This window comes from Saccoglossus kowalevskii, chromosome 3, assembly GCF_978046115.1.
Source record: "Saccoglossus kowalevskii chromosome 3, keSacKowa6.1, whole genome shotgun sequence".
Lineage (NCBI taxonomy): Eukaryota > Metazoa > Hemichordata > Enteropneusta > Harrimaniidae > Saccoglossus > Saccoglossus kowalevskii.
The window spans coordinates 13,280,833-13,306,601 of NC_140643.1; the positions used below are offsets into that span (position 1 = coordinate 13,280,833).

At 36.3% G+C, this 25,769-nt stretch overlaps 1 protein-coding gene and 1 long non-coding RNA gene across 2 annotated transcripts; one reads left to right on the forward strand and one right to left on the reverse strand.

Annotated features, from left to right (window-relative positions):
• Nucleotides 1-1,011: 1,011 nt before the first annotated feature.
• LOC146747489 (uncharacterized) lies at nucleotides 1,012-2,215 on the forward strand. Its single transcript, XR_014929033.1, has 2 exons — nucleotides 1,012-1,199; nucleotides 1,805-2,215. It is a non-coding gene; the product is annotated as an uncharacterized LOC146747489 (long non-coding RNA).
• A 9,083-nt stretch (nucleotides 2,216-11,298) lies between these two features.
• On the reverse strand, nucleotides 11,299-20,945 carry LOC100376313 (flavin-containing monooxygenase 5-like). Its single transcript, XM_085497293.1, has 6 exons — nucleotides 20,906-20,945; nucleotides 18,670-18,980; nucleotides 17,796-17,975; nucleotides 16,788-17,007; nucleotides 16,074-16,303; nucleotides 11,299-11,538 (listed from the first exon to the last, which is right to left on the reverse strand). The coding sequence occupies exons 1-6, from the start codon at nucleotides 20,943-20,945 to the stop codon at nucleotides 11,299-11,301; spliced, it is 1,221 nt and encodes a 406-aa protein (XP_085353419.1).
• Nucleotides 20,946-25,769: the final 4,824 nt, after the last annotated feature.

The following is a 25,769-nucleotide window of genomic DNA, read 5'->3' on the forward strand; positions in this document are numbered from 1 at the left end:
CAGTAACGAAGTAATAACATTTCACGCATTAAATCATTGGTCTCTATGTCGACGAGTCGACATATACATATCTCATTCGTTTGTTGTAATTCTTATAACCCCCTTGCAGTATATGCTCTCTTTCTACAAAACATCATCTACCTTGTCGACTGTATAGTTGTTGTGGTCGCAGTCTTACACATGTTTAAACACTCAGTGACCCGATTGTTTCTTTAAAAATGTCTGGAATTCCCATTCCCGTTCACATATAGACGAAATCATCCCAGTACAAAGACTCGTTGCCATGAACTTCGACTAATTACGAAGGAGATAGGTCAGAAGCAATAATAATCGCTTGTTTTATCAGTAGTGAGAAGCCGCCAATTCGCATTGTGCTATCACTTGTCTCAACATGTCTTAGTTTCAAGTATTATGAATCATAGATGCAAACACTGTGACACTACTGGGACCGGCGTCTCGTTTTTGTTCATACATACAACAGTATGGTATACAGAATTTAACCTTTTCTCACCTCTGTACGCATGACGTGGTATTTGCATTAATTGGGTGTTGTTGCTTGGATATACTACTAGCTATACAATTGTCGAGGGCAGCTGACGTTTTGGGTTTAATATTATACAAAAATTGGCGCCTTTTCCTGCAGCCATGTCGACTTGACCTGGATATGCTTAGATTTGAGCAGTTTATATTGTAATGAATTATATTATTTAAATTGCAGTAATACAAACGTCCAGGTGAGGTTTTTTTTTTTTTAAATCGGACAACGTTTCTCGCGAGATTTCACGTCGACAACTTGGCAACCGGTCATTCTAATGGCAACACATGTGGTTACATAAGTGCTATCACTTGTCTCAACATGTCTTAGTTTCAAGTATTATGAATCATAGATGCAAACACTGTGACACTACTGGGACCGGCGTCTCGTTTTTGTTCATACATACAACAGTATGGTATACAGAATTTAACCTTTTCTCACCTCTGTACGCATGACGTGGTATTTGCATTAATTGGGTGTTGTTGCTTGGATATACTACTAGCTATACAATTGTCGAGGGCAGCTGACGTTTTGGGTTTAATATTATACAAAAATTGGCGTCTTTTCCTGCAGCCATGTCGACTTGACCTGGATATGCTTAGATTTGAGCAGTTTATATTGTAATGAATTATATTATTTAAATTGCAGTAATACAAACGTCCAGGTGAGGTTTTTTTTTTTAAATCGGACAACGTTTCTCGCGAGATTTCACGTCGACAACTTGGCAACCGGTCATTCTAATGGCAACACATGTGGTTACATAACGTGAAGCAAAATACATTTATTTTTTTTTGTACCAACAAGAGAAACTATTGTTTTTTTTTAATTTTTGTTTAGTATCTCTCTATACTGTTATGAACACTAGCGTTGTGTTATGGGATCGGGGAACTTCGTCTCGCTTGGTTGGTGTCACTTATACGTAGAGATACCAGATTCGACCCAAATGAATACACATTAGTTCATTACAGGTAGTCCAGCTTTATTCACACAAGCAGACAGCTGAGGTAACCCCTTGCTGCACCGTTCCCTCCTTCTTCTCCCTTACAAAGGTTACAAACTTTCTATATACAAACCCTCTCAAAACATTAAGGTGTGGCGGAGTAAACATGCGATCAGCCAATCGCTGCAGTCGTTGGCACGATCACGTGATTACCAGGGATGTGTCTCACGGTTAAAGCCTTGCAAAGTTACCACTACTAAATACAACAAGTAACCTGTAGAATGCTGTGTGGGTAATATTTTTATATTGATTTTTTTTTGCATTTGCAGCAAATAGTTACCAAACTATGAGAAATCTATAGGATTGGATATACCTCTCAGCTGGCTTCACATGCATAGTTCAAGACTGCCTAACCGGTGCTTATACCAGGATTTAGTTGCAGCACTGTGGTCTGTGGTTACAGCTTCATTTTCCGAGTAATCACAAGAAATTGACATTACAATAGAAAATAAAAGACTGGCACTCCCATACAATTAATAACAAATGAAATTCCTGGAATTGAAACATAGATTTTGAAGTCACTGGTGTAGGCATTGAATAACTTCAAGTTGGCATAAAGACGAGGTAGTTTATTTAATCAGTGCTGAACTAGAGGTTGAAATTATAATTAAGTTTGTTGTCATATAATTTGTTTATTTAAATTTCTCCTGAATTCAAATAGAATAAACTGGTGAAATGATGTTTTTGAGGTGTGGTTACATTGTGTATGGAGTGGTAGGGTTGGGTGTCATATAATTTTTTCATTTTCAACTCTCATGAAATCACACAGAATTTCACTTAATTTATTTTCGATGAAAAGTTTTCGAGCATACGGTGTGAATCAAATTTTCACTGTGCCGTGTCAAGTCTCAATAGAGTATGAGGGAAATGGCATTTTCACTGGAATTTATTTTAGCGGAAAAATGTTCACAGTGAAAGGAAGTATTCCACATTATTACATATATACTGCAGTTTATTTTGATTCGTCCCTGAAATCAAAATCGGTACTTCCACACCCCATATGCAAATGAGGTCTGAGAGCGAATAAAGTAGTCCGTTCAAGAGTAGCGTTTTTCGAAACATAGCAGAAATAAACAATATTTAGAAGTACGATACTTTACGTTTGGGTACATGAATATATTTGCCGAGTGAAATGAAATTTGAACAACAGTAATGGTACTTCTAAGCAGTAACTTATTTGGACTAAAACTAATTTGCATATCACCCATGCAATGATGTTTTTGGTATTTTCACGGTCAATATGCAAATGAACATGGTATTGGCGATTCGTTCCACTTGGATTGCCCTTAAAATCACTTTAATTTTGTGTATCTGTGTGTGTGTGTGATTTCTAGTGTTTTCACGTATTAATTCTTCTGTGATTTGTTTGGGTTGGCCGATTTCGCTCAAACTTAGCAGGTAGGTCACACCTTCACCCTAGTTATCAGGAAATGTATCTCCTACAAATTTTGGATACAACACCTCAGACATAGCTCATTTTGCTCAGCTTGATTGTAGGCACAAAGTTACTATTGGTAAAATCTGAAAACAAATTCTGACCACCGTTTCCATGGAAACAGCCAACAACTGAATTTGTTAATACCTTCACGCCAAATGTATCACACCCTACATTTCTATGATTAAAAAGCATGGACGTAGCTCATTCTAATCCGCTTGAGTGTGGGCAACAATTTACTGAGATTGTTTTTGGCTTGGCTAATTTTGTTTATAATTGACAGGCAGGTCGTACCGTCACTAATTGGCAAAACAATCCTGGTCCACAGCTACCATGGCAACAGCCAAAAACTGTTTTTTGAATACTTTCGACCCCAAATTTATTACCTCCCACTAGTCTTGTATTCATGCCTTTTATTTTGGCTACGTTGCACACCGGTAAGAGATCACCGACGCCGACATTGTTACACTGTATCAACGTAATCCCGACGCAACTTTGAACTTTGAATGAACTGAAATGCTGCCTGCAATCTAGAAAATACTATCGGTTGGAAATAATAAATTTAAGGGATTGTTCAGTTACTCTGGCTTGGGGGGGGGGGGTCGGCAGATTCCATTTTGTCAGCTGTAAATCTCAGTTGACCCACCACTATCAACAAAAAAAAGTGGGCGACCCCCTAACATTATATTTTAAAACATGCTGACCCCCCCCCCCGAAAAACAAAGAAACATTAACATTTTTGGCTCTGACATGATTACAAAATGTATGATGTGCATTGAAAATATCGTGGTTTGCCGTAATTTTTAGTGTTTGCATTTAATAGACCAGTCACCTTAGGAGGGGAGGGGAAGCATACAGCCAACAAACGACTACAGAAAAGGCTGCAGGAAGTAGGGAAATCTATGCTGCTAAAGATAGTAAATAAAAACAAAGCTGTGGAGTACTAACTTGATAAACGCCCTTATAAGATAGGAAAAGAGGATTTGAATCTAGGCGATTTGAAAACTAATTTGGATTTAATATATCTTTCATATCTTATAGACCAGGAAAGCTTTACACCTGAAGCACAGTCTGTGCTTATGAAAACAAAGGACACTTTGATTTTTGTATAAATTTGTGTTGGATTTTGGTATTTTACAGAGCAAAATATGCATATTTAAAAGTTAAAAAAAAACAAAAAAACTATTTATTTATATACATGAATCCATTTAACTTTTTTGATTTGCTGAACAAAAACTGTCACTGCTCTTTGTACTAATTGCTGTGTTTTTCCGTCTCCAGCTACAATTGGATAAATCCAGTAAATATCTTATACAATGGTGACTTCAGACTTTAAATAAAATAATCTGATATCACATGGACTTGGGATGTGTTCACAACTTAACTGTATAATTGCATGGGGCTCTGCCGCATTGCATAATCTGTTAGTTATTTGTCAACTTCAACCCCAAAATATTTAGCCTATAACATTTTTTGCATCAACAAATTTATTGGCAATATGGGTAATAGTTATTATTAAGAACACATTTGTACGATTAACTTTTTAATCTATTGTTCTGAAATAAAATTAAAAAAAATATATGCATAAGCGCGTGTGTGAATTGTGGAAAACAGGGTGACCCCCCCCCCCATTCGCAAAATCAAAAACAGGGTAACCCCCCTACTGATCCACCCCCAGGCCGAAGTAACTGACCAATCCCTAACAACAGCATACGTCCTAGCAATAAAATAAAATGACTTCTAAGGACTGAATGTTTTTTTGCGAACTTTGTATACGGTGCCCGGTTTTAGTTATAAACCGACGTTAGCTTCACGTTCATGTCCTACCATGGCAACAGCCGAAAACATATTGCTAGTTTTTTTTTAGTGAAGTGGATCGCCAACCGGCTTGTTTTCATTGGCAAAATCGTTCAGCAACATGTTTGGCATATTAGGTGTACATCACATGGATTACTACGATTGAGAGAACTTTATGTATGTTGAATGAGTTTTATAAACCCCGAAGGGCTCTTGGAAGATCCACCCGCAGTAAAATTAGAGATTGCCATGGAGGCGCAACCATCAACATCAAAATCCCAGAAGGTTTCTGCTGGCGACGTTACCCAGTTCCAAATAAAGATCACCAACGCCAAATAAGTAACATTTTAACCGGTAATCAAGATTAATTCAATCCACGGCTAACAAGCAACATCACAAGTGAAGTTTTAGCGTGAAGCTCAGCGACTACTGCTGACAACGTAAGTCATGCTTGCGTGCCTTCACCATTGTATTCAAACGAATCACGTGGTGTGCCGTTCTCTTTCAAACCCGGGATTCGATCAATAGGGGAGTTTCAGTAAAAAAACACATTGCAAATCATGCAAATCAACATTTTCAAACCAGTATACTAAAACAGAAATGCTCAGCGATGCAAAAGAAGAATAGATGTTACTTTTCATTATACACATCTCTGTTGATACAATCCCTCACATATTCTATTCCCAGTTATACCTGCGTAAATGGATTAGCCTCTTTTGATGTTGACATTCAGACTAAAATCACGTGACAGGCTGTTAAAATTGGCTGTTGCATACACTTTCGCCGGTCTGGAAAATGTGTTTAGTTAGCTCTCATTCAAGTAACAATGCAGATTTCCCAGTGGGAGTGAAACTATTCGACTCTGCCATTAAAAAATAGGGGTGTTTTGAGCAAAAAACGAATAACCCTGGAGTGCACACAACACACTGAATTTCGGAACAAATCTTGCATTATTTACAGCAGCAGAATACCACAGAAATATCAGACGAAACATGGAAACACTATGTATATGTATTTCGGCCTGACCCCTCTCTATTGCAATTCCAGGAATTACCCCCCATATGTGCAATCATTTTCCACCTTGGTACCACCCAAGCCTGAAAACAAAATCTTAATACCACGCTGAAGCGTTTGGTAATAAGTAAACAATCCATTTATCAAATTCCTGAAATATATATTTATAATGATTGGAATGTGCGACCGTGAAGTCGCTATCATAACAATACAATGAATTAGTAGATACAGGGCCATGAAAATCAACATATCACGACAATACATGTATTGTGTGCGGTATCGCTGAACAGGATTTACTCAATCGCTTGAGTTTAGGCTGATAAAGAGTGGAGGAAAGTTAATTGGCTACATAATATTACAAATAATTCACGGGAAAGATCATGCTGTTATATTATATTACCATTAACATCCAACTAGCTACACGTCCCAGCACGGTTTACACTCGTTCACCTGGCATTCCTTAAGGGTGCCCAATAACTCAGCTTATTAGTCCCCGTTCGGACGCAGTGCGTGTGTCAGGACCTATATCTTAGATAGGAACCTTTTTATCAATGCGCTTCTAGAGCCATATTTCTGACATCCTTTGACTAATTATGTTCAAATTGTATATATTCATTATACATTATGTTATATATATATATATATATATATATATATATATATATATATATATATATATATATATATATATATATATATATATATATATATATATATATATATATATATATACCAAGCATAATGGGTGTATGTAATTGAGATATGACAAATTAAATCGCAATAGTTTCATGTAGAATGTATATAAAAACAATATCGATTTGTGAAAATATTTATACATATAATAAAAGATTTAGCGCTAAGATGAGACTTGTTGAGATAATGAAAATGACTATATAACTCATAACTACATAGATTACTAATGAATCTATCGAAACAATAATATGATCAAAATATTGAATATTTGTTTGTGTATCTGTTACAAAGATTAAAAAATGACACAAAATGCTTTGAGATTGAGTAATCTTCAAATTATACAAATTTGTTGAAATAAAACTCGAGGGGACACATCAAGAGATGACCACATGGACCTAAATAATACAAATTTCTACTGTATAGATCTGTATCACGTCCTCTTCTAGCAAAGTTCACAACTCATCACAAGTATTTTACCAAGCACAATACAGTTTAAAGTTATGGCGCCATCGGTCGGTTTCTGCGCGAGAATAGGGATTGATTTCTAGGTCGCGCAATTAGTTCGCTGTTTTTCCCGGTTCCCGGCTTTCTGATGAGCTAAAAAGCGCTTCCACAGACACCCCCCCCCCCCAGGTGGACGAAAATGAAACGTTTTTACAACAGGGCGCGCAGTTTCTAATGTAACGGCGGAGCTAGAAATTTGTCTATTGAACACGATAACAAATCTGCTAAATTAATCTCTTCCCCTTCACCCAACAATTATTGAACGTCTATGAAACGCATAATATTAAATACTTAAACAATTGCTTTGCATGTCGAACTCTGCGGTAATGAGTCTCATCTTCACATTTGTCTAAACGTACAATTGAAGAGGTCATAATTCCCTGAGCCCATTTTCACTACAAAGACGTAGTGACATTATTTGACAAATTATAAATTTTACCTAAACGGTAGTTTAAAGCATGTAATTGACATCGTGCGAACCTTACCAAGTGTAAGTATTTGTACAACTGTCTAATATTAATAACCGTAATCTTGATATGTAGAATTTGAAAAAAAAAATCTCGACGTCGTGTTTATAAATACAAACCAATCCCAGGTATGACATCATGTAATATTATGTTAACGGAAGTGTCTGTGATTGGCTGAATACAGAGTCACTATCACGTGATTGGGTAATGCAAATGTAGAGGCTGGAGTTTGAATCTTCTAGAATACGTGAAGATGCGTGCTTTTTCGAGATAGAACTTGCGGTGGTCACTGAATGAACAACCGTATTGTGTGTACTAGTAATTTAGTTAATGAGCTTATATCATTGGGAAAGATCTCCAATATTGACAAGATGAAGAATCCGATTCAGAGTGACATAGATTGACAACAGAAAGAACAATAACACCACCACAGCGCAACGTTTTTTTGTACATTTTTAGTCTCATGTAATATTTACAAATGAGTGACTTTCGATAAAATTCCTTGGGACTATAATTATTATATGTTATATTACCCCGGAAGACCAATGCGTTGATTAGATGAAAAATGTGTTCTTCTGTTCTTCACTTCTCCATATATTTACATTTCAGATTTGTTCATCTTTTTTATTGATTGTTTTTTTTATGATCAAATTTTGTCCTGAAACTCTACTACATCTTGCATTGCCAGTTAGAGGAGGTCTCGTTGAAATCTCGTTACATAGGCATTGGTGTATGTGACCAAAATATACCGAATCACAAGTACGTAACAAAACATAAACATAACATGCACCGTTAAGACTGCTAAGTATACTGTATACTAGCCTATCTATATCCATTTCCTGTGTCTGAGGGCGCTCTAACGATTCTACTGCTGTTGATTTGAAAATGTTATACAGGTGTGGACTGTAAGATTGAGCTAGCATGATGTCACCGCTGTAAATAACTGTTCTACTATTACTGAATATTAGTTATGTATCGAGTTTCGTACTCAGTGTTATGTGGAAGACTTGTAGGTTTATGAATAAACAAATTACGTTGTCTATATATCATGAATTTGCCGGTAGAATACATGATATTAGGAGTAAAGTTCTACATTGACTAGCGTATAGGTTGAGGTATACAACTTTTAGCGATTTATTTCACATAACTACAATGAATAGAATCCAGAATTAAAACTAAATGGTTGAGCACTAGAAATAAACATGCTGCATTCATGTATTCTCATAATAAATTTTATTCCACGTGCTCCGTCGTGGGTAATAGCTAAAACACACCGGGACCAAAATTAGCATGTGTTTGCACAATTTAATGCACGTTGGAGGCGGACATTTATGCCTACACACACTAAAATACAGCGACTATCGAATTTTTCTGAGAAAGAAAAGAAAAAGCAGCAGCAAATAGGCTGCAAACTGATGATATATCAGAATTTGACAGCATTTCCACGTTTTTCTCTCCACAAAGATATTGGATCAACTGGTCCACGGTGAAAGTATATGGGAAGAGATTCGAAATAATATTCAATGCATTTACTGTCACTGAGGATAAACAGAAGCGAGCTCTATTACTACACTACGCTGTGGAAGAAGTGATGGATGTTTTTGACACACTGTCTGACACTGGCACAGACTACAATACAGCCCATGATAAATTACAAGCATACTTTTCTCCGAAACGTATTATTGGGTATGATCGCTTCAAGTTCAGAGACGCTGTACAAGAAAAAGGAGAAACTATTGAAATGTTCCAAACAAGATCACTAAAAATTTGCTGAACATTGTGAATAAAATAAGGAAATCAAATCACAAATTATCTGTGGATGTCTGTTCGTTTGAAAAGTCGCGCTCTACGTGAAAACCAAAAAACACAACAAAACAAAATACCTTTGATTATTGTATTTTGTGAACAGTATACCACTTCCAATGCTCATTGATATGTGTGCAACATCCAGCATAATGAGTTATGCAACTTTTACCTTTATTTATATAGAAGTCAATTTCGAGTAATGACTGACCAGAGACCACTAGTGCCGTTATTCAACATCTCATGATTGCGCCCCCGAATCACCATCATAAATAGAAAGATGAATACTCATTCTCAAGGAATATGGCTATAAGGTTGTTTACCAGTCAAGTCATCCATTGCAACCAAGACAATCGTTGAAGAGCACATCAACTACATAACTCAACACACAGTACCACGAAATACAACAATCACCGTTAAAAGGTGGCGCCCAACAACTCTGCATCATAGCAATGTATATGACGAGAAATGGGATGAACGAAATTGAGGCAAACATTAGATTTCTACACGCAACACGTGATAAACTCAACATCACTGACTCCAAAGATTTCGTACTTCATGGTAATCACAAAATCATTAAATAATCAGCATACAAATACAAATACAACGGCAAAAAATAATCGATGCAACGCATCGTGAATATCAAACAGCTCATACGAGAAATCTCCACGAATTTCAAGCCACGGCAGTCGATAACACCATTAATTACTGAAAATGTTCAAACTTCTATTCAGTGTTGATTTTTCTGATCGCGCAACAATAGAATACCTACTCGTTGTACCGAAGTCGCTTCCCTTAAGTTGAAGCTATCAGTTCAACTTTTCCCGAACAATCATCCCCAGATTATATGGCATGTTCTCATTACTGGGGTCACTAATAAATGTACCCACAGATAATGGACCACAATTCAACGGAGCAGAGTTTAAATCCTTCATGAATTATTTGGGTTTAAAACATTGCATCTACTTCATAACCCTCAAAGGCCATCTTTCAACACAAATTGAAGAAAAAGATATTCCAGGTGATGACGCGAACTGCAGCTGTGACTGTACCTACCACAGTCAGCTGGCGCACAAATGATAACAAAATAAATACGATATTTACTATATGGGGCCGCGATCTTGAATGCACCATAAAACTAAATAAGAGACAAGTTGTGAAACACTTTTTTCAGATTCCTACATATCAGGACAAAAATGCCAATCTTTCACAGAAATACGATCCGTTGGGGGTAGTATTGAGCTAACCGATAACAAAATTCGGCCGCGATCGTCGCTTTTATGTGGAAAAATTCCTTAAATACGAACACCTAATTACATGAAGAACATAGCACATTTTCCTGGGGTATCAGAAACCAAAATCGTCATTCCATCTCAGCAGCGAATCAGCGACGGCCTTACAGTTTCGGTTTTAACATGTCTCACGGTTTAAGTACGCAATTGAAATACTGTAATAAATGTTTATATTGTCTACTCTAAACATACAAGTTAATTATTCTAAACAATACTGCACTAAACAATACTGCAACGTCGTGTGGACCAAATATGCCACGTGATATCGCTACGATAAAAATATATTGAAAAGTATACAACATATATTATAAAGTATGTACCGTATATCGCAATATGTGCATTCATAGTATATTGGAAAGTATAATATGTTTGTGATGTGATTGTTTATCATGAAAATGACACAATAATGTTTTTAAATATGGCATGAATTACGAAAGATTTGAAAACTTTAAAAATGGATGGTTAACAGAAAAATTTATTAAAAAAAGCTTCAGATTGTTGTCGATCGTATGACTTAGCACAAATAACACCAGTCAGTCAGTCATGTATTACATGTTATAATATTATAAAAACTCAATTGCTTCTTTCTAAACTGTAAAACCTGTCAAATCAGACATGTTTTCACAGAATTCAAAATATTGTAACATTCAAGGTTATCATGTTATTATAATTTCCAATTATTTTAGTATAATAAATTTGATCATTATAAGTATACCAGCCAACACCTCAATTATGATCATATATGCTTGTGTTTAATCCTACTTGGTGTGATGTGATCTATATGAGCCCATGTGTGACGTTGTGTTCATTTCTGCATTTAATATAGCGTCACGTGCCCCTTCCCATTTTCCAGGGCCTTGCAAACGATACATGTACGGTAGCTGGGGCCCATACTGGAACGCCATGGCCAGCTTTGGATCAGAGAGAAGTAGTTTCCAGAATGAAGGTTTCACACCAATATCTTCAGCAATTTCGTCTTCGTATTGAAATGGGTTCACCTACAAGTGGGAAAATAAAAGTGAATTTAACAAACATTGAGGTTCACAGCATACAAACGATACAATTCATGTTCAACAAGTCATTGAAAATGACACAGTTCCCGTTAATTTTTTTAAAGTTCTCTTTGTCCAAAGTGGCGTATACAACAGATTGTTTATTTGTTTATTTATTATTTTAACAAGAATAGATTGAGGAACAATATAACGAAGTTTAAGGAAAATACCCGTAAGTCTGCTGATGTTTTCTTTGACCCCAAGACGTGTTTTTTTCCATAATAAGTTTTTATATATTGTGATACCAATGAATGATGCACCATATGTTTCGTGAATTGTTGTGTCATTCAGTGAGAGAACTCCAGATGATGTTATCTTTCTCTTACTACTACGGGTTACTAAATATTGGGTTTTGGTTGCGTTATAGCCAGCTTGTTGGCATCACACCACTCTGTAACCTTGGTCACTTCATCATTTAGGAAGTTTAAATTAAGATTATTAATATTTTTAATTGTGTAAAATAAATTTGAGTCGTCTGCATAAAGTCTAAAATTAAAAATTTCTGAAGAAGTGTAGATATCATTGATGTATATAAGAGATAAAGTTGGTCCTAATATGGAACCCTGTGGGACTCCACATGATATTGGTAAATTTGTTGACTGAATGTTGTGAATGCCAACAAACTGACTCCTAGAGGCAAGATAACTGGTGTGCCATTGCAAAGGTAACCCCCTAACACCATAATGGTCAAGTTTGGCAAGTAAGATATTGTGATTGATACTGTCAAATGCTTTAGAGAAGTCTATGAAGAGCCAAAAAGTGAAATTTCCCTGGTCAATTTTGTGAAGTAGATATTGAGTCAAGCTAATGAGTGAGATCTTTGTACTGTGTTTTTTCTAAAAACATATTGGTGTTCGTAGAACATGTTATGACTATCAAAATATTAACCTAGTTGTTTATTCATACTTTGTTCAAATAATTTACTAATTATAGACAAAATACTAATTATAGGCAAAATAGATATAGGTGAAAGCATGTCCAAGCAAAGACACTAGTGTCTTTGGTCCAAGTTATCACATTTTAAACAAACAAGATGACCACCATATTTGATCAAATTGCAAATTGAATTGACATGTACATGTATCCATTTATGACATGCTAAATATCAATGAAAATGATACATGGGTGACAGAGATATAGTAATATGGCCAAAAATAAAAACAGCCGTTATTCGGCCATCTATGATCTGATTATGAAACAAAGTGACATGTATGATGTATGTGCCAAATACGAATTAAAATGGTACATACATCTTGGAAATATAGTAGTGTCACAAGGTCTGTATTAAAATATATTCACTGTGGTCAGTTAAGGATAAGATCCACTATATGACAGCGAGGTAGGATATGACAGCTGAGATAGATTTTTATTATTTACATACGATACATTTATGTCGCGATTATTTCAACTTCCCCGGTTCAGAAAGATCGTTAACTTTACGTACAGTCAAGACTCGTAACCTGCACAAGATGGAAATCACGTCACATTGACTTTGGAACCCTATTTCAGGGATCGTCGGAAATAACTGTAAAGCTACCGAGGTGGCAGTCTGAACCGGAGAAATGCTAAATGCATTCTATTATACACAGCAATCGTTTTTGAATTGATTTAGTAGTTTACTGCGAATGTGTGGAACGTGACACTACATTGTGCAATTGCGTGGTGTCAATTATCCCTGTGCATCGAATGGTTCCGCCGTTAAGTTCCAGTGTATTGTGATGTTAATCCCAGATGTACGACTATATATTGCGTGAATGCCATGTCATCGGGGTTGCTTCTTCAGACATCACGGTGGAGGAGGACCCTTGACAAAGTTGGTCCCAGATTCTTGAAGTTGTGGTGACGCATATGGCTGTTCGAATATTCCCTGAAGACTCACCAGTGCTGGGTTTCTGCGAGCGAATGGTCTCGACGCGTAACATCGTTCCTTCGTCAATTCTGATATCCAGGTGGTGACTACACTCAGTTTTCCGTACAACGAGCGCCGACTTCCATCACGGACATAACCACAAGTCGTACGGACATAACTGTGAGTCGCATGCACCCCACACCCACACTTTCCATTAGTCTAGGGCACTAGCTGTCAAGTGTTTAATTATTGTATTTTTGTGAAATGCATTCTGTATCTTTTATGACTATCTTATTTTACGTGCACAAACCGGTTAATTAAGACAACAATTGAAACGGGGAATGCCGTATTTTGTTTGTAGTTGTGTAGCTACACTATGAAGTCTATTTATTATTAATCTATCATTTGTTATAAGTTACCCGCTCGTGTTTGTGAGCTCTGGGGCATTTTTCCCATCATACGCTCCGGTGCTCATAACCCCGAGCGAACCGTATACATTTATTTCCCTTGTTTAGGGAGCGGTAAATGTTATTTGTAATGCATTTGTTTTCCGTGATTAATTAAATTCCTTTACCTGTTACTGATTAGTTCGTCTTCTCTAGTATGTTGTGTTTGTATGTTCGTATTCCCAAACATATTGCTGAACTGGTCACAACCACTCTGTACATTTAGAGGTATAAACCATTCATTTGGTACGGGTAAAAGAACCCCGCAACACGAGTGATATTTGGAACCCGATATTTAGACATTTGTATAGTTTATCCAAATATTTAAATCAGCCTCGTGACAAGCAGTAAGGTCAAAAAGTCAGATTTCTGTCAATCGGCAATCCTTGATCCAATTTTGAAACAAATTGTCATAGACATGTATCATAACATGTATAAAGTATGTGCCAAATTTTAATGAAAACTGACAAAGCATGTCCAAAATACGACATTTTCAAAAAACAAGATGGTTGCCAGTTGGACATTTTGAATCGAATCGCTAAACCACTGCATGTGCATATGTCCCACATAAAGTACTAAGCCCATGCAAAGAATGAACGGAATATGTCCAAAAGATTCTGAAATATGACTCCGGACGGACACACGGACAGACGCACGAACGGAAACCAAATTACAAGTTCCCGTTTTAGGATTCGTCTGATCGGGGACTAAAAATATGGTTCTTGTTGTCTTTGTAGTTGCACTTACAGTGTACATACCAGATTACTCTATTTGATAAATTGAGAGGAAGATTTCAAAAGTCGCTACCTCTCAAAAGTACTAAGAGTACATTGAATTCCATAATTTACCCCGGTAGCCTTGTTTGTGAAAATGTCTGCCACAAGCCATGCATGGCACAGTCTCCGTTAGTTATCACATTTAAGATATATAGTTTTGTTTATAGTAATATAGCTGGAATATAACCATGTCAGGAATATGATTTTTTTAACATTAAAATGATTGACATTTGTATCTGATCGTCAAACAAGTACTTGTCCATATTGAGAGATATTGCTCTGGAACAGCATTCAAAATCAGCCATTTTGAATACATGTATATATAACATGATGTATAACGAATATATAAAATTTGAATATAATCAGTCAAAGCATTTAAGAGATATGGCTCTAGAAGCCCAATCATTAAAACATAATGGCCGCCAGTCAGCCATTTTGAATCCAATCTGAAAAATAAAATGACGTGCATCAGGAACCCGTAATGTCTAATGTATGTACCAAGTTTAAACAAAATCCGTTCATAAATGCCAGAAATGCTTGATATTTGATGATTTTTTAGCACAAAAATGACCACAATTCGGCCATTCTTAATAGGATCGTCAAACTAATATATCTGTCTATCTATGACATGATATATAATGAATATTTAAAATATGAACATAATCAGTGAAAGCAAGTCAGAGATATGGCACGAGAACCACATTCATTAAAACAAAATGGCCACCAGTCGGCCATTTTGAATCTTATCTGAAAAACAAAATTATCTGCATCAAGGTCCCATAATGTCTAATGTATTTACCAAGTTGAACAAAATCCATCTGTAAACAGCCGAGAAATACCTGATTTTGATGATTTTTAGCACAAAAAATGGCCGCCATTTGGCCATCTTGAATCAGATCGTGAAACAAATTGACGTGCATATGTATAATATCATGTGTGATGTATGTGTGAAGTTTGGTTGTGATTGGTCCAGGCATTTTTTAAGATACATGTCCGGACGCAAACACAGACGCACGCACGCACGCATGCACGCACGCACGGACACACGGAGGTCAAAACACAAGTCCCCGTTTTCGGACTGCGTCCGAACGGGGACTAATAAGCATGTATACATTAAACTATCGATTCTTAAACACGCGGCCATTTTTGAAGAGAATTAATATTGTAGCACATCCTAGGAATATCAGGAGTATTATATGTTGTATGGATGGTGATGTATCAAGCACTGTCTGAAATACTGTATACCTCGCCTTTACAACATTTTCAGTCACAGGTATTTATTCTGTAGTCATGTCGTTGCAATAACATGTATGACATTTAGGCTCGGTGATGCATCACGTACTGTCTGTATTATTATAAACCCTACCTCATCAGAAGTGTTATGAATCGATGTTCAGATACAATACTTACGAAACAGTATCGTCTGCCATATTTGGGCTTTGTTTCAATGTCGGCGAGCATTTCTTCTTTCTTCGGCAACTTCAGGTTTTTAGTAAACACCCTTGTGGCCCACCTGGCTTGGAGTTCCATGCATGGCCACACGCCACCTAATGGCGAGATCATGCCAATTACAGCAAGTTTCTCTGGGTTTTCCATACGGACCGGAAACACGTATTTATACAGCTGCATATTATCGCCGTCTAATATGGTATTGAGAAATAAAATATATTATTTATAATTATAATATATAAATATAGTTAAATCATGTGGTTCCTATTTCAAGTTAAATAAGAGCAAATCGTAGCAAATGCTTCAAATTCAATACCTATTGCCTGGGCTATGTAACATGGCTGTCAAAGCCTTAGTGATTGTAGTTATATAAAATAATGTTTTGATTTGTTGCCATCTTGTTTGCACACTGGCCAAGATTTAAAATTGGCTTTGTAATTTGGACACAACTACACATAACGGCCAATAATATTGTTGATATGTGACATCGAATCATTTGTACACACGGTAAACATTTAGGCTGCTATGACGTTATGTATTTTACCTGATTTTACTTTATTTCAGTAAAAAATATCACATCATTGGTATAATTAACATTGCGTTTATTATTCCATTTGTTGTAAATAAAATCAATCGATGCCTCTGCGTTCAGGATATTCCATGATATATACTCACCGAAAACCCAGTCGTGCTTGAGAACTGGCATAGATATTTCATAACCAGTAGCAAAGATTACAACGTCTATATTTTCAAGGGTGCTACCATCTTTGAGTGTTACACTAGTCTTTCCAAACTTTTCAATTCCAACCACAGGTACAAGCTTGCCTTGCATTATGAGAACACGGATGTCATCGTTGATCATCAGTGATTGTGTGTCTAATATCGGTTCATGATTCTTGAAATAAAACAATAAATTGAGGTCAGTCACATATCATGGACATGAGGCGAAATGACTGTTGCATTAAATATCAGATTTTAGATTTTCAGAATCATTCACCTCGTTCATGGCATTATACTATTAAATCTTTATTCAGTGACGAAACATGTTAATTTAAATCAATCTAAACATCATTTTAAATAATGATCATTATTCAAGTCCACAATTGCAAGTAACATCGTTCAGGATTCGATCCTACAACCTTCAATACACAGAACTGATATATAAACCATCAGTCATTCGATTGAATTGACAATGGGCAATCTGAGATACAAGGGAAGACGAGCTTTGAAACACCCACAATGATTATGTGTGAACTATTTCTATTGTACACGCTGCTATATCATTACATAATGATTCAATAAAATTGATTGAGCAATATCATTCATACATAGATTTGAAATCAACTAACTAAATATAGGTTTCACATTTTAAAACGGCTCATTTTGTGAGTGTATGATGAATGAACATCATAAAGGTCCACATATTGATTGTCTTGTGACTGAAACCATAACTTTATCATCTAGTGCTTGGTGACTGAAAACTACAAACAAAAATGGTTTGCATCATGCCCTTACGATGACCGAATATGCCACAAGAAAACGACTCGCATCGTTCTTAGGTTGTTCACAAGACTATACATATTCTCTTGAAATACAATGACTCATAACGTCAAAACCTATTCAGTGTCTGTGAATCATGTTTTCTTTGAAAATAAAATAATTAATCTTAGCCGTAATTCTCACCTGCAACCCTAAACGCTTGTAGTCTCGAATATTCTGCCTCACAAGTTTGTCTAATGTTGACTCCATGGTTTGTGTAGAACCAGTCATGGTGGACCTTGAAAACGTTCGCATATCGTATGGATAACTATCCGGTCCGGTGCGTGGAATAACCCAAGTGCCTTTGCGCATGCTCAGGTATACCTATATATAATAGTATATATAACTAATGTTGATTCACAAAACAAATTTATTCTCCTTACCATTACAAATACCCGCCATTTATAAAACGTATTTCTATTTCACTTTTAAATTCACATAACCTGTTGAAATATTTATTCCATGGTTTCAAATTAAGAGACAATATTATTTCCAACATTGACCAAGATGGCATGATCATTCTGATTACGTTTTTGTGAATTTTGTGTTGTATACGAGGCCAACTGTCTACAATACTGTAGTAAAATATGAATAATTATAAAATGTTAATTGTGGTATATTTTCTATTCCATTGTAAGATTATGTATATACATAAAAAAAAACAATATGGTAACCTCAGTAGATCCAGTCCTGGCAAGTTCGCATGATATTTCTCCAGCTGTGATACATGCAGCTGTCGAGAAAAAATCAGATATACATACTCAAGGCTACGCAGCGATTATGAGGCAACCTTTTACTACTTTTACTTTATATGGGAAAACATTACTACATGATTTTCGTACGTGCATCGTCCGACAGTATCCAGTGTTCATGTAATCTACCTACCTACAACAACAATTCGTTTGTTAGTTAATCCTGTTGTGTTTCGGTATTGATTTGCATGCATCTGTATTCCCGTAAATTCATCCAAGCCAGGGTATGATGGGTAATGTATTTTGTTGTATACTCCAGTACATACCATCAAATGATCAAATATTTCTTCAACCCTGCCATCACTATTCATTGAGACAACATTCCATCCATCATCGCCCGACTCTTCTATTGAAAGCACATCTTGGTTATATCTGATGTATTTCTTCAACCCGAAGTGTTCTGCATAACTGTGCAAATATTGATGTACCTTTTTATGTGGTATGAACGGCGGCCATTCCTTTGGAAATGGAAAGTCGGAGAAGCATAACATTTCTTTGCTGATATTGGTAACCACAGAATCATAGGTGGCAGCGACCTGTCCCTTTCGTAGTTCATCACCGTAGTACCAAATACCACCTATAAAAGTACAAGTATAGTAGACTTGGATATAAAATAAACACGTGATCACGGTCTGTTATTTTAACCTCTCCGATGGACACACTGTCCAATCATGAAAGTGGTAATAATATGTATACATTTGAAAACGGGTACAGGTGTCACGGTTAGGTTGAAAAAATCACTACATTGTAGCAGAATATTCAGTTTATTGAATGAAACACAAATTAAATGAATTGGCTAAAAACATGTACATTTTATGCATAGTATATTTTCACTAATTTAATTTGTAATTACATTTCCGAAGCCAGGGACAGTCACCGATGGTTGCACTGTACAGCTTTGAACTTTTAGAAAGTTGCTGTTTAATATAAAAGGCAAATACACTCGTTGAATCAAGTAAGCAGTTGAGTATAGCGGAGAGCGTGCACAGTCTTCTAATCACCACATTAGATAGGCAGCAAGCCGAGGCTGAAAATATGTGGTTGCAGTGTTTTATGATCAATGCTATTGATTAATACTAATAATAATGAAATATTCTTAGTCATGACCTTAGTAACATTATTAGCATATTTGATATACATTGCGCATGCTTGGCCTCGTTGTGGCAGTTATTGACAGGTCAGTTGAACAAAAGTGAAACTTTGACGGCTCACAACGGAGTAATTGAGATTAACTATTAGGTGCTCTGAGCATTTTGGTACCGAGAATTATTTTCTAAATGATTATGTTGTTTTATTGTTGGTTAGTGCCTGGTGTAAAACTGGCACCAGAATGTGAATAAACATAGATTGACGCTTAATACTGAGGAAACATTGAATTTTGTGTTCACATCACGGGGAAATTCTTCTCTACTCGGGGTTCTCCCACACGTGTCACGGGGGAATTCTCGGCTCTCTGTCTCGTCTGCTTGAGGTACCGGACCGGGGACGTCACTTAAGCTTTACAGTCAAATAAACGCACACAATGAAATACGTTTCAATAGCTAGCCTTTAGCTACATCGAGAACGCCTCGAGCAAACTGCTTTGTCGGAGCCTCTCTGCCCAGCACGGACCAAGACTCTCTCGCCTCGTGGAGTTCTCTCTCTCTCTCTGACCAAGGACTTAGTCCGTTTATTACGTATCAAAACTTAACCAATTACAAAGCAGTTAAAAGACTCTAAGGCGTAACCTTCACACATTCAACTTGCACATAGCCAATCAAACTAAGTACCGAATACGTCATATCTTTTGATTAATCGTTCACTGTATTACTAACTGCGAATATCAACTGTCAGAAATAGCGGTCCGGATAGCGACGGTTATATCGTAATTAGTTCAAATCACTGAGTCGAGTTCCGTCCAGGACCTCGCATGATCCTAAATGATGACAGATATAACACAGCCATTCACTAGTAATCAGCTAAACAAGTCGATCAACAGATACGCGAAAACTAATTCCTGACATTCAATTGTTGCTCTGTCATCAACTGAAATGTTATTTCAATATTTACTAAGAAGCTTGTAGTTTTTAAAATTGTGACGTTAAACGTCAATGGTATAAGAAATCTCGTCAAAAGAAAGAAAGTATGGAATTGGCTAAATAGAAAACAAGTGAATATTATTTTCCTCCAGGAGACCCATAGTCTCTCCACAGATCAGTATAGTTGGTCGTCGCAACTTAGAGGTCAGGGTTTCTTTTCACATGGTACTAATAGTAGTAGGGGAGTGCTTACTGTTATTCGTGATATAGACTTTGATGTTAAAAACACTGTCATCGACCCTGATGGTCGTTTTGATCTTATACATACGTTAATTGAAAATAGCCCTTTCTTGTTGCTTAATATTTACGCCCCAAATGACGAAAAGTCACACTGTTCTTTTCTGGAACATATTCAGTCATGTATCGACAACTTAGATTATGATCCTGACACTCAGATTATCATTGGGGGCGATTTTAATTTTACCTACGATATTAACATTGACCGTCAGGGAGGCAAGCCCCATACCTGGGTTAAATCTAAGAAATCATTTTCAAATTTGCTAGAAAAACATGACTTGGTAGATATATGGCGTATCCGCAATATGGATACTCGACGTTTTACTTGGAGGAGAGGTGGGACCACACCTATTGCCAGTAGGATTGATTATTTTCTGACCATATACAAAACATTGTTGACTCTGTCGACTTCAGCCCAGTTTCATTTAGCGACCATTCGGCTGTTGCCCTTGTTTTAGATCCACATGATTCACCACGTGGACCTTCCTTTTGGAAATTCAACTGCAGTCTTTTAGATGACAACAATTATCATAACCAATTTAGCGAACGTTTTGTTGAATGGGAAAAAAATTATAGTAACATATGTGATAAGGGGCTTCTTTGGGATCTCTTGAAGTATGAAATACGCAAATTTACTATTCAATATAGTAAACAAAAAGCACGACAACGTCGTTCAAAAATCGAAGAATTGGAACATAAATTGAATGATCTTGATATTTTATGTGGCTTGAATCCCACCCCTAAAAATATTGAATATTTAAACGACATTAAAGCGGAACTTGATTCACTGTATGATTATGCTGTAAAGGGTTTAATTGTTCGGTCAAGGGCCCAATGGGTGGAAGAGGGAGAGAAGGGCACAAAGTTTTTTCTGGGACTGGAAAAACGAAATCAACATAGATCTCATATAACGAGAATTATAGGCTCCGACAATAATTTAAAACAATCTAAATCTGAAATTTTGGCCGAATTGAAAAAATATTATGCCACCCTTTACAGTTCAAATCACACAAATACAACTTTGGACGTAAATTTCTTTTCGGGGTTAACCATACCAAAACTTTCGAATGATCAAATGAATGAGTGTGAAGGTCATATTTCACTCGGGGAGGCGCAAAGTCAAAAGGCAGGACACCTGGAAACGATGGTCTCCCAGTAGAATTTTATATTGCTTTTTGGTCTATTATTAGTTCTTATGTACTTAATTCCATTAACTATGCCTATGACCATGGCTGTCTGTCAAACTCCCAGCGCCAGAGTATAATCACTTTGATCGAGAAAAAAGTTAAAGACAAACAATATATTAAAAATTGGCGGCCAATATCGCTAATCAATGTAGATGCTAAAATTGGTTCTCTTTGTATTGCAAAGCGGATGGAAAAGTTTTTACCAAAACTTATTCACTATACACAATCAGCTTTCGTTAAGGGGAGGGACGTCACGGATTTAATTAGGTTAATTGAGGAGGTACTCCTTAGTACTGATGAGAATAATATTCCAGGTATTTTAGTTGCCATTGATTTTGAGAAGGCTTTCGATTCTTTAGAGTGGCCTTTTTTGTTTGATTGCCTGAAAACTTTTAATTTTGGTCCATCACTATTTCGTTGGGTGAAATCGTATTACTGTAACGTAGAAAGTTCGATTATCAATAATGGTTTTACCACGGGTTATTTTAAAGTTCAGAAGGGGGTCAGACAGGGGGACCCTTTGTCCCCTACATTGTTTATTCTGGCGCTGGAAGTGTTTTTAATCTCCATGCGGGCAAATCCAAATATTCAAGGTATTAAGTTGGGTGATGAACTTGTAACAGATGTAACATTTGCTGATGACCTATCATGTTTCTTGCAAGATGAATGTTCTGTAATACATTTGTTTAAGCTTTTGAATTGCTTCCAAAAAGTATCAGGGTTAAAAGTAAACACAGAAGAAACTGAAGCCCTTTGGCTTGGGCCCTGGAAAGGTCGAAAAGACACACCTTTTGGTATTAAATGGCCTAAGGAGCCAATCAAGATTGTTGGTGTTTATGTTTCCTATGATACAAATTGGGCTGCTACTTTAAATTACGCCAAGCCAATGGAAAATTTACAGTTAACCTTGAATCTGTGGAAGCAAAGAAATTTAACTTTAATTGGTAGAATACAGATTGTGAAGAGCTTTGCTATATCAAAGTTTGTGTATCTTATGAGAATGGTCTCTGTACCAAAGAAAGTTTTACTTGAGGTAAATAGAAAGTGTTTCAATTTTATTTGGCAAGGTCATGACCGGGTGGCCCGCAATGTTATGATTGCAGACATAGGAGAAGGTGGTTTGAAAGCCCCTGATATCTTTACAATGTACGGTACATTTCGTATAATGTGGTTGAAAAGGTACTTTGACCCTTCAGTGACCCATGCATGGAAAAAATTATTCTTAAAAAGGTTAAAGCCTGTTGGAGGCAACTTAATATTTAGTTGTAACTACGGACTTGAATATTTGAAAATCAACCTGTCCGAATTTAATCGCGAAGCCTTGGTAGCTTGGTCTACTCTTCAAAATTTAGATATTAAAAATCAAATATCACATCATATAATTTGGAACAACAAGGATATCCTAATTGATAACAAATCTGTGTTTTTCCCTACAATAGCCAATAAGGGTATCAGTTGCATTGGTGATTTATTTCCAAATAACACACCCGTTAGTATTGCTGTCTTATCTGCTAAACATAACCTAACCAGACTTGAAATATATCTTGTGTGTTGTGTTTTTAATGCAATTACAAAAACTACGAGGGAAGCTTGGTCACATATTTCCTATCCTATCCGAAGGTTTTCGTACGATTCAGTGCCAAATATTTGTATTGATGGTAAGAATATACTGGCATCTGTGCTAAGTAAACATTTTATAAAAAATAACTTTCTTCGTGCAAAGACTATTCATCCAAATATTTCAGAGTATTTTATAAAAGATTTTAAACTCAATTTTGCTGCAATGTCTAAATATTACGTTTTACCATTTAGGACAGCAATCGACACGAAATCAAGAGAATTTCAATTTAAGTTACTACATAAAATTTTGTTTACTAATTATGATCTTTTTAAAATTAAATCATCAAAGGTTAGTAGTCCGAATTGTTCGTTCTGTCATCAGGAAACGGAAACTACTTACCATCTTTTTTATTATTGTAAATATACACAAAAAATTTGATTTGCCTTTAGTGATGTATTTAAAAATATCTTTGGTCCAGATGCTCTTTCCCTCAGGCAGATAATTTTAGGCTGTACTGATTTTTCAGTGTTGGCGAATTATTTGGTACTTTTAGGGAAGCAATATATTTATAATTGTAAAATGAGTAAGAGTATACCGAGTGATGTATATTTTCATAAAGTGGTAACTGAAGCATGCGAGATTGAAAAGCATATAGCTATATCTAAAAACAAATTGGAATTACATTTACGGAAGTGGTCTATTATCTCTGATAGTGTTTAATTTTTTTGATTTCAGTGTATTAGCAATTATTTTGTTTTTGTTTTATTTTTTTTACTTTTGTTTGCTTGTTTTTGTCGTTTTGTATTATGTAATTAATGTTTACTGTAATGTTTGTAATCAAATGAAATAAAATTGTGTAAAGAGAAAAAAAAAAGAAGCTTGTAGTTTTTAATTTTTCGGTTTTATGTATTTTATATCCATTATTTATTGGAGGGAGTGCTTCTATGGCGGCTTTATTGTTCACACGGGCTAAAGCCATTTCTGTAAGAACGGGGTGCCGGTCAAGACTTGCCATGTTAGGGCGGCTTAAACTAAAACGGCGTGAAGCTGGCTTATCGTGTTCACACGTTCTTCAACGCCGGCTTCACTATAAAGCTGGTCTCTAAGCCGGCTTTCTGGCACATATGTGAACGTGGTATAAATATTTGTTATGTATCTAGTTTCAAACTCAACTCTTAGCGATTTATTTCACATAAATACAATGAATAGAACTCAGAATTAAAACTAAGGGGCTGACTACTAGAAATTCTGTTGATGGCGATGCGAGTAACGGATCACTAAGAGTTTATGTTGGCCTACCCCTAAACAGCGTGAAGCCCTAGTTGTTTGTGTGTTTGTTTGTGACACCAACACGATGGTATAGGATCTGCGATAGTTGGTGTGCGAATTGCGAGAGAGTAAATGACAGGTAGAACGAAATACACTTGATAATCAGATTGGTAATTAGACTCCCAGAACATGACAATAATGTAGTTTACCAGCTTATTTGTCAAGTCATTCTTTACTGGAGAAAAAATCGCAGAACAGCTCATTAAGTTCATAACTCAACACACAGTACCAGTACAATGCATATTCGAGATATACAGCAACAAATGACAAAAGCTGACGCCCAACTACTCTGAATCATAGCAATGTATGATAGGAAATGGGATGAAAGATACAAAGGAGACATTGAGGCAAACATTAGAAGTCTACACACAACACGTGATAAACTCATCATCATCATGGTAATCACATAATCATAAATAAATTAGCAATTAAAAGGGCAAAATATAATCATCTTTTACCTCCACGATGAAACGAACTATACGCAAATTGACACGCGTGCCAGTAAAGGTACAAAAAATGGTACATTTGGAAAACTAAAACCAAAACACCTGTTTATAAAACCGAATTTCCAGCATTAAATAACTCAAGTAATACTACTAGTGACCTTAGATCTTACAAACGCCAGCGGTTACTCTCATACAACGACCCAAAAGACTTTGGTAATAGCGAAGATCATCACAAAATTATACTGAAAACAACTGGATCGAGCTTGTACAAAAAACTAAAGGTGAACTCGAGTATCCTTGGGGAGGAGCTACGTCTCAAGACGTTCCGCGTTGCTAAGACACGCAACACTGTACCACGTATTTCTACGGGCTCTGCGCGCGCTGCTGAGGAACGCGGAACGCCGAGCGAAGAGTTAACATATGAAAGAATTACATATGTCGCCTTCATTTATATACTATTATGGCGCGCGCGTACTGTGGCTCTATTGACCTCATTACGCGTTAGTTGCTTTTTCGCATTATATTCAT